We start from the raw sequence: 11074 nt of genomic DNA on the forward strand, positions 1-11074 counted from the left end.
TGCTGAACACCTCTCAAAATCAGTATCCTCCGCCAATATGTATGTCTGAGTGCTGAAGCCCTGCTCTGTTTGCCCTAGGAAATCATCATCTTTCACCTCAAGCAGGCAGCACCTGTATTCCTGCTCACAAACAGAGACTAATTACTCTTCTACTCTCTAGTTTAGGCAGGCAGACCATGCAGCCCTTCACACCTTCCTGTTTCTGAGCAGGGCAATCAGTCATGGCTGATTCCCAGTGACACCACCAATGCCTCATGATTCATCAGCCCAGGGACTCTCAAAACGCCTCCCTGATATGAGATGCATCTCAAAGAGACACTCGATTATATCCAGGAAGAAATCTCATGTTCTGTTTGCTTCACACTATGCAGATCTTCTGATTTTAGCAGCTGTTAATAAGTAGAATAGTTACCAGCAGACAACAGCCAACTCTCTGGAGACAGGTGGTGGTCTGCAGATCAATCCAGCAATGACTGATCTATTCCCTGAAAGCACAGGGAGACAGCAAGGTCAGCCATGCCATTTCTGTCCAACCTTCCTGCTGCTGAAGGCCACGTCACTGCAGGTGTAAGCTTGGCTCTGGATCTGCATATGAAGTACACCTACTTCATCTGGGAATACTGACAGATCACCCACTGTGTACCTGTGTTCCTGGGCCTCTTGTCCTACCTCCTTCTGATGACACTCTGGGTAAGAGGATAGCACAGAGAGGCTGGAAAGAACATGTGATCCACAGTCTATCAGTCTGATGTTCAAGATCTGCCTCCATTGCTACTTGTGTGTATCTCTATGAAGCCCAAGGCCCCAGACATGTACTTGATGCTTTACCTCTTGTCTTTCTTCAGTTTAGGAGTATTTATAGCCAACAGGTTAATTTTTTCTAGGCTCTTTTCACAGATGCTATTTTGCCCATCTGTGGGCATGCAGTCCACATACAGGTTATAGCGTAGCAGCGCCTCTGTCTTCTTACGCAAGCTGTCGGCAGAAATTACCCGCTGGGTGAACACCCAGGGATCTTCAGCCAGGAACTGCAGGTAAACTCGTGGCATCCAGTACTGACATGGCAACAATGGGGCTCTTCCTGAGAAATGAAAGTAACGCTTACAAGAATCTACAGGGAATGCAAAACTCGAAACGGCTTGCAATGCTGACTGCAGCTTTTTGGTGGACAATATAATTGGGTTGGCTTACTGGAGATAAAAATGAGGACCAAAGCTGGGGACTGCAAGAGACAAGGATCATGGACTTAGCAGCATCTTCAAACCTTTCAAAAGAGGGGTAGTTCATCTTAACCTGTTGACACAGCCCCTCGAAATGATGCTGGCCCAGAAAGACCATCATTTAACTTGTCTTGAAGGCAGGAAAGTTGGGAGACAACAAAAAAGGAAAGGTATCTCCAAAGGGAAAGCCTCAAATAAGTTGTCAAATTAAGGAGTGGAGTTGTCTCCCATAGAGGTTTTGCAGGACTTGTTAAACAGATATGTGTGAGGAGTAATAACAGGAAGAGGAATGAATTGATTTGTCATCCTTCCCATCTCTACCAAGGACCAGCATGGGTAACAGAAAGAGTATATGCCAGGTCCCAAGTGGCCTTACTTGAAACACACCTTCTGGAGTTATCCCTCCATTGAGGATGGGTCTCCCTTCTTCATCCCGCACCAGCCCATTCTTATCTGTTTTATGGACCAAGTAGAGCTCTGTCTCCTTGTCATAATCCAGAACACCAACATCAATCCACTTGTAGATTAACTTCTGGCTTTTGGGGTTCTCTGAGAGAATCACGGATTAAAAGAAGGTTAGTCCAATTCTCCTGGATCATTCCCATGACATCTTAACCCTTAAATATTTTGATCATCTTAAACGCTGGGAGGTGCTAACCAGACATATGTAACTATATCACTATCAATACAAATACAAGTCAGGACAGCATTATATTGCAGATAAGAATGGATGCTGTTAACCACTGGTCAGAGCTATAGGAATGTGCAACAGTGCTGGCACTACACAGACACCAGTGGTCTCACTTCCCCCAGGGCCTAAAGGTTCTGTCTACTTGTGTGCACAACAGTCCCTTCAACCCAGGGAGTGACCAGGTGCAGTGCTTCCCAAGCCAGCTGCAAGCAGAACTCAGATGTCCCATGCTGGCTGCCTGAGGATCCATGCCGCTTAGGTTTTGCGGACAGCCAAGCCTGCGGACGTTGCCCCAGAGCTGCAGTCAGTGTGCATGCCCGTTCCTAGGCTTTAAAGCTAGCGCAGATGCATTGGTATGAGCCGCAGTCATACTGGACACCACTTCAGCTGTATGTAGTGATGCCTTCTTATTGCGAAGGCTCTGAGTGACAGGAAAACAACAGATGTCCACATCAATTTATCCCAGATTTACTACTAGGATTTTCGCTGCAGTCTTAGCTTGACTTTTGATCCTGCACTCACAGTGGCATCCAGGCAGAACATCCTGCGCTCAAGATAACTAACTAACTTCATCATGGTACCTACATATCAATAAAGCGAATTTTGACTGTACTGACTTCTAGGCACAGAAAGGAGAGCAAAAGGCAGAGAGGCTACTTCTAAAAAAGTGTAAACAGCAAGTCCAGGGCAAAACTGACAATCATCAAGATCCTTGATGTCTTGCTCTGTCTGCCTGAGCCTGGTCAGAATGAGTTACTGCTTTTCTGCTATTCAGAGCTGCATTTGTCAGAATCTGCATGCTCCCTTCCGCTGAGTGGGCCTGTAATTGTTAGCACTGCCTCACTTGGGCAGTAACTCATTCAAGCTTTACCATGTCCCAGTACATCATCCGTAGGTAGAAGTGCTTTTCCAGGCACTGGCTTTCTGTCGTAGGAACCTGGCTCCAGTCCTAGTGAGATCCACTCTTCTGGAGTTCGACAGTCATAATCTTTATTGTCAAACATCTGAAAATCCAGGACATTTGTGAAACAAAGTCTTACTTCAGAAATACAAATTTTCATGAGAGGAAAATAAGCATGAAGTTACTAAATAGGCTACAAAAAGAGAAAACAGTCTAGGTGCAAAAGCTGTGCTGATCTTTGATCAATAATCTTCTCCCAAACAACAATATCTGTACCTCTGTCCCTTTCCTGGGGCGCAGAGACACCACCCGGGGAGGTATCACACAGTAATACTGCTGACTACTGCATCCAGAAGAAAACACAAGACACCTTTTCTTTGGACACGAAAAGTGACAGTGAGGAGGAGCACTCTCAAGAACTGCTTAGGCACCCTGCAGAAGATGCTCAGCATCTTGCAGAGATCCTTCAGGGCCAAAATCTGCTCTAAAGCATTTCCTTGTTTTATCACGTGCTGTATGAACGACGGCTAAGTGTCCTGCAATTCTCAGAAATACCCCATGGTATAAGCAACAAGACAGGTCACAGGCACCAAACATGCCTCTTACTTTTAATGGGAGGTAGATGGGAAAGACAGGATCTTTCTTCTCTGCAATAGCTGGCATATTGTCAGGATCATGATGCCTTGGCACCAGCTGATTGGAGTCTATCCCCTTTTCAGCTAAGAGCTGAGCAATATCGAAGCTGAGATATAGCCGCCTTTTCCTGTTTTCAATCAGAGGGGGAAATAAACACTTAATGCGCTTATAAGGGTTCTCATGCCTGTAACTCCACTTTTTGATTGTACACACCATCAGCAAAAATGTTTTTGAGCATATACCACATACACATGTGTTTCTTCATCTATAGGATAGAATAGTTCAGTTGGAATGGACCTACAATAGTCTAGTCCAGTTCATAAATTCTACATATGTACCACTGCACTAATACATTACGTACATTATAGAGCATACACAACATACAAATTAAAAACTATGTGAAAAAGATGAAATAAACGCTATTTTAATTTTTTTTTCTTCTTGTATCCCAGTGAATCATCTTGTGCACTCCCTCCAATGTGCACACCCCACTTCAGAGATTGCTGCCTTACAGGATAGTACTTTCCTAAAGAATTTTGACATGTCACATCTTGAAAGCAAAAATCAAGACCCTAATCTGCTGTGTCCATTTTGTAATGATGTCTAGTCACCTCCTGGTTACTTACCTCTCTATTTCAAGTGCCCGAGGGCATTGCCCTGGAAGCCTTTGGAAGGCAACCTGCACTTTAGGCTTAAACGATTGTGCTGCGAAATCTGACTTAACGAGGTTCTCAGTGGTTGGTCCAATCACTTGCTTATCCAGGATACTTTGAAAGTCCTCAGGCATCTTGAAGGTTGTGACTAAGAGACAACAGAACACATGCCTGAAACCACCGTACATCACTCTGCTTTACTTCACCCAAACACAGGAGGTCTGTGCTGTCTCCCGAGTTGCCTGTAGAATTCACTTATCTAGATTAATGAGAGAAATCAAGCAGACGTCAATCGGGAAACAGAAAGGAAGACCTTTTTTCACTGCTGCAATACATCATTACGGTTTTCCAGTACCACAGTGATGGCACAGAAGAAGCCTCCACTGAAAATTACTGTCATGCACCTTATTAGGAGGTAGGGCCCTGGCCTGGCTCTAAGGAGCTCCGTTTTGTTCCCAACTTTGCTACAGACTCTCTACACGGTTGTGGGTGAGTTACTGTCTCTAGTGCAGAGCTTCCCTCACTCTCAGAAGGGGGTGGGAATCCCTTGCCTCTCTGCAGTGCCTGGGAGGAACTCAGTCAGGCTGGTGATAAAGGGCTCATGAATATTGCAGGAGAAAAGCAGCCACTGAGGTCATCTTTATGTGCTGAAGTTCCTATTCACACCTTACTTGGGACAAACCTTCCCTCAGTTTTTGCTCAAGTGAACCTCCCACTCACATCAGCAGTAGTGCGAGAAAAAAAATTGAGTTTAACAGCTAACAATCTCACGATTTGGCCAAATGTTTTCAATGAAAATTTGGACTAAGCAAAAAGTGTACATTTCCAAGAATTGGCTGAAATTAAACCATGTCATTTAGCCCATAAATAAACCAAACTGTTTATATTGCTAAACAAGCCGCAAATAATAGAACAGCAGTAAACTGGGAATTTGAAGCTTAACCTAAATTAAGTAATTGCATGCAAGCTTTAAAAAGCACTATTCCCTAGACAGAGCTAAGCATTGAGCTAAAAATAGATTTTAGTGGAGAAAGAGCTTTTTCTTTGATGAACTTGCACACTCTACCAAGGGGAAACTTAAGGTTCTGGCTTGTAAGCAGGTATTTTGGATGTCAAGCTTTGGACCCAGTCCTTCACCTTGTTCCATATTCCTCTGCTCACACCATGGATGCGATCCCTTGACTTCGAAGATCTTGTGAAGAGCAGCCAGTAATGGTGAATGTCAACATATTTCCGGATGATCAGGTACAGAAAGGGTGCTTCTCAAATGGCCCAACCCAACCCTTGTAGCTGCACTTTGTCTTCTTAGGGACTAAAGGAAATGGCCATTGAACTGGCTCCTCTCTCTCTCAGGAAGGGTGCCTAGCCTGGAATATATGATCCTAAACATTTGCATTGTCCATACCAATATGCATACTTATGGTAATTACAAAGCCCTAAAATGCAGCTCCTTAGCCTCATGCTTGCTTGGGGTCTTTACAGACCAGCCCTGATGTGTATTTGTTGTCAGGCAGCACAGCTGTTCCAATCTTTTCACTTCATTGTTGCAAAATCCATGGCACCATCCATTATGGCACTTTGTGCACTATCAACTATTTATGTCAATATTTAGTGTTTCATTTGCATTTACATTTCCAGCTTGATAGCTTCTTCCTCCCTCGAAGAAAGCAGCAGATCATAAATAGAGATCTGTCTCCACTTGTTAGGGATGAGTCTAGCTTGCCAAGATTCACTTGAGGATGCAGTCATTTGTCCTCACTCATGAAAATAAATGTCACTTCTAAGCACAAGAAGGTGGTATATATAGTTGCCATCTTTCTCTAAGACTAAAATCCTCTCACATACATGCTTTTTTCCCCACCTGCTGCCAGCCTATGATCCATATCCCCAAGAGTGCTCTACGGGCCAGGAGAGTGATGGCAAACCTTTCAGCCATGCTCCTAGATTTGAGCATCTGCGACATGACATGTTCTAGGAAGCAGGTGGGACCAGCGGCTCTGTACACACAAAGACCCCTTGTATCTAAGATGAACAAGCTGCTCTGGGGCACAGTTGGATGCAGACTGAATAAATGAGAGAGGACCGTGATTTTGGCTATGGCTACCTTGACCCTGAACACAGCTCTCACAGGCAGGTCCTGTTCTCACAGGAAAGGAGCACTGCTGGCTCCATACACAATGACAACACATGAAAATTCAGTGCTCCCCTGGCATGTGGCCCATGGGACCAGAACTTCCATAGGCAGCTGCGCAGGCCACCCTGAATCCTGGGGTGAACGGATATATCCAGGACAAAAGAGAGCACGGTTTTACCACCCAGTCAGATGATTTTGCTCCACTTCTAAATGGACATTGAAGCAGCTCAGCACCACTCCTGGGCAGGCAGAGGAGAATGAAAGCACCACGCTAACCTGGAGTCACCAGCCTAGTTCCCAGCATGCTCGCTATAAGCAATCTTAGGAGTCATGGCCCCATTCCCCACCACAGTATGTTTCCTCTCAGTATACTTACCTGTAGGGGCGTGCTGTTCGAGGTCCACCTGGTGTGCCAAAGCACGGTACATACGAGGGCCAGCACAAACATCCTGAAATGCAGCATGTAAGAGAAGTGTCAGAGATAACAAAGCACAGTGGGTGGGTTATAGAGAGAGACTGTAAGATCCATATTAGCAGAGCTTTAGGGATGACTGAGACTGTGAGCAATGGAGAAGGCTCGAAGTGGCAAAAATACCTGGGAATTTCAGCCCAATGCAGAGAGAGGTAGAGGATTTGTCAGCAGAGTGCAGCCTGATGTCAGCTTAAGATACGGATCGGGGGCTGATAAGGCAGGCAGTCACTAGGGTTTTACTTTTAAACATCATCTGCAGTCACAACCACATGCCCAGCGTCTTGAACCGGGGCAACATCATGACAGTGATAGCAGTGGCCACTGAAGAAGGCAGCACAACTATTATCAGGAAGAGCCTTACAGCTATATTTTGCAAGGGTTAAGGTCTTGCACAAACACCTCTCACCAAAATTAAGGGCTAGAACCTGGGGTGAAAGCTACATTTCTCAATGCCAAATGCACCACAGGTCTTTGCAATTTAGAAGGACAGTGGCAGAAAAAGAACTGCTCTTTGTACTTACCCCTGAGATGGCAGAGGCTCCTCGAGTGGGGACATCAGTAAAAAATTCCTTTTTTCTAATGTCTGAGTACATTTTTGGCCCCTGTTTGGAGCTATCAGGAGGCAACAAAGTCGTTTCCTGACTGGAGGCTGAGCATGAGGCCTCCCTGCTGCTATTGGAAAGGTTGGGGCTCCTACTCGGAGGTTCCCTCAAATCCTTCTTTGCTTTATCCATCTTCTTATGAGAACAATGCTGTGATGCAACCCTGGGCTTGCTAGAGTGGAAAGACATTGAACCTGTCAAGCACTGAATCTTTGGCAGTCCTCCACACCCTCCCACCAAGCCGGATATCGTTGGCTGGCTAAGAAAATGAGCAGGTAACAAGGTAGGTTCGACCCGCTGCTTTGGTACAAAGTGCTGCCTTCACAGCCTGGGAGCCATTGGTCTCATGTGGCTGACTCAATGGCTCACTATTCCTGGGGAAAGAAGAGTGCTTTATTATTCCAAATGGGTTTTGGAGGGTGAAAACCAGCAATATAGGCATGAAAAGCTGCTTTCCTGAAGCAGCAGGGGCTTCCCGGATCTGTGGCAGCATTCAAAAAGCTGCCAGGAGAATTTGAGTAAACTGGGACTACAAAAGAAGTGCTACTTTTGTTGAACCCAAATCCCTTAAAAACCTTGTCATACTTGACTCCAGTGGGAGTAGGCTACAGTCTAGATACAGACACAACTACTCCCAAGTGTAAAGTCTGACTCTTTCATTTAAATAATTGAGGAGAATTGTTTAAGCATCACCTAACGAATATTAAAATACAGCCAGAAGCTCCTCTCTCTCTTCTCCTGCATGGGGTATTTTTGCTGGTGATCTCAGCTCACAGATAATTTCTACTCTTCCACCTTGGGAGACGCGAGTCCAGGCAAATATCACAGCTATACAGCTGTATTTTATAAAAACCTTTGCACACTGAGAGATACTAATTAAGAGCAGTCCTCAGACTTCTGGCACAATGATAACGTAACTCTTGATTTTAGGCATGTCTTAAACAGAGAGATGACTGCTCTAAGTAATTAGTACCCCTAAAGTGACACAAGACCCTCCAGCCTGCAAACACATGCATTGATGTAATGGTGTACACACACCCACATAGCTTATTCCTATAAGTTGCAAGTCAAAGCTCTCCTCTGTGTCTCTCAAGTCTACTCCAAGGGCAGTACAGCTTATTCATCAATTCCTGCCCAGTGCTAGACCCAGACTCCTAATCCAGCCCTACCTGACTGAGTTTGTGTCCTGTACCCTTGCTAGGACCCCCACACCCGCCTTGCTTACTTCTGGAGGCCAAGCCTCAGCCACAGGCTGCTCCATGGGAGTCTTGCAGCTCAGTGCCAGAAAGTCCTTGCCTGGTCTTGCAGAAGTTGGAACCTGTCTAGAGTCTCATCTTGACGTGGAGACGACAACACAGCATCCCTTCCTGCTGTGTCCTCTCTGCTCTGCCCTTGAATGGAGTGAAAACTCTGCCTGCCTTATACTCTTGATCATAGAGGGTAATTTCTTCTAAATTTCACCTTGCTGTCTGTCTGCAAGAATGAATCAGGTACACACAGTAGAGAAAGCATTACATGCATGCTGGAGATAAGAGGGAATTACTGTGCTGGTTTATTTCTGCAGGTTCAAGCCAGTGCACAATTTTGAGAGGCTGAATCAAGAAAGAAATCAGATAATAAATCAAGGTTACCATGATGTGAATCCTTTAAGTGAAAGAGAGTAGGCAAACAGATTGGAGAGACCTGGGAGAGGAGATCAATAATACCCGCTGCCTGCCTTCGAGCTAGAAAATCTCAAACCTTTCTCCTCTCAGTTTCTATTTGGCATGGCAACTGGAACTTCATACCCTGAAAAATGAATTTTCCATGGAGGATTTTGGGTTTATTAGCTATTTTATGCTCTGGCCATATCTATTTTAGCAGCCCAGCAGGATTGATTGGTATCAGCCAAGATTCAAGGATTCCTGATGAATCACTGCTGGACCCTTTCGTGCCTGCTGCACTAGCACAGAGCACAGCAGCAAGGCGGAATGACCCTGCGGTGGCTCTCCTGATGTGTCACCTGAGCATCCTTTTCCCAGGGGCAGAGGTGAGGTGGTGACGTGACTTACTGTACTTTTACCTCTTAAGGCCAAAAACCTAACCCCAGCCAATTCCAAAAAGCTAACTCCGGGATGTGAGGTTCAGCTGAGCTTTTAGCAGGGTGAGTGATTGAGCCCACTCCCAATTTAGCAGGACTGGCAGTCTCTGCCTAGAACCAAACTAATGTGGCTGCAGCCGATGATGGCTGAGTTCCCATGACGGGGGAAGTGTGTACCAAGTCTACCCACAATAGACCCAATTCTTCACTGCTTTGCTCCCTCTGTACTCACTCACACCTTTGTGAGTGCTTATCTCAAAATATAACAAACCCCTACTCAGTGTCCAGCTCAAAAAAATCCATCTGTCACACTCTCCGAGCTGCACAGAGGGAGGATATGGTGTTTGTAACTGCAAAAAAAAAAGACACGCACCACCCAAAATAAAAAACAAAACCAAGCCTCCAAAGTTTTCCCAGCAAGTCTCCAGACAGATGAGTAAAACGGCGTGTCTGAGCATGGTCAAGCCAACAGAGATGGGAGAACTCCTAAGCACAAAGGGAATCCTACTCTGCTGCCACCCCAGCTGCTGCAATTCAAGCAAGGTTTCCCAGAGTGTGGCAGAGAGCTCATTCTGGTGCCAGCCTTCAGCTAGAGGGTGGTTTGGTGCTCCCATCCAGCTCTCAGCAACCATCTCCAGGTTGATTTAAAAGAGACACCTTCTCTCTTTTATTCAGCCTAGCTGCTGAGCCAAGAAGTTTAATGCAAAGCAGTTCACTCTTCCCCAGCCTTCAACTCCACCAACGGCACCTTCTGTCTCCCCACTCCCCGTAAAACAACGAGCAGCATGCAGACTCTAGGGCTGTCCTCTCCACCCTCCATCCAAGGGTGACTCCAGACGCTCACCCCTGGGTGTGGATTACCGAGGCTGTCACTTCTTGGGGAAAGGAACACCTTCCATCTTGTAGCAAGCACACAACAGCAGCCCGAGGTTTCAGCCAGCTCTGCCAGAGCAACAGCCAATGGTGTGAAACATCCTGTGCTCAAGGATTTCTTGGTTGCTCAGGGGATCCTGAAGAAAAGCAATGAAACTGCCCAGAGCCCTGTTAGTGTCACACTGCTACGGCCACAGGCAGAAGGTTGTCTGCATGCCACATTCACAGCCTTCAACTCCTTTCTACTCAAGAGCTCTTTCCTCAGGGCTGGAGCTCCCCTTCGATAAGGTGGCAGAAAAAGGAGCTCAGCTCATCGCAAGTCAATGACACATCTTCCAGAAAGCAGATCCTCTGCCGCCCTCAATAACCCTTCACATCCTGCTGCCCCTATGCAGCCAGGAGCATCTCCCTCCTTCTCAATGGCAAACATCTGCCTGGCACCAAGCCATCCCAGCTGTAGCTATAATGAGCTTTGAAAATCTGTTCATGACTGCTGAAATGCCTATCTTTTCAGCAGCTCAGTGATGCTCTCTCATGCCTGAAAAGCACGTTTCCTAGATATATACCAGGTACGTTGTGCTATGCTAAATTGAACTATTCAAAATAAGAGCATAATCTAATGGCACTGCTGACACAACATTAGCTACAGCATCTGTGTGTCATCGTGGCAAAACTATAATTACAATTTCTTGGTAAATCCAGGCTTTACATACCCAAGAAGTCACACTCCCACGCATCTTGTTCAATGTCTGGTATGAGCTTTTTGATCTGTTGCCTCTACTTTGATTCTTTGATCCAAAACTTGACAAAAC

The 11074-nt window shown here is 45.8% G+C and overlaps 1 protein-coding gene across 1 annotated transcript in view; it reads right to left on the reverse strand.

The window, feature by feature from the left end:
• Positions 1-6684, reverse strand: part of DNAH1 (dynein, axonemal, heavy chain 1) — a gene marked incomplete at its 5' end in the record, with an annotated part of 61415 nt that extends 54731 nt beyond the window's left edge. The window contains 6 exon segments of the mRNA XM_009868259.1: positions 829-1081; positions 1608-1769; positions 2783-2915; positions 3419-3575; positions 4075-4249; positions 6612-6684. Of these exon segments, the coding sequence (XP_009866561.1) occupies positions 829-1081; positions 1608-1769; positions 2783-2915; positions 3419-3575; positions 4075-4249; positions 6612-6684 (953 nt within the window).
• Between the last annotated feature and the right edge of the window lie 4390 nt (positions 6685-11074).

Source organism: Apaloderma vittatum, unplaced genomic scaffold, assembly GCF_000703405.1.
Source record: "Apaloderma vittatum isolate BGI_N311 unplaced genomic scaffold, ASM70340v1 scaffold7844, whole genome shotgun sequence".
NCBI lineage: Eukaryota > Metazoa > Chordata > Aves > Trogoniformes > Trogonidae > Apaloderma > Apaloderma vittatum.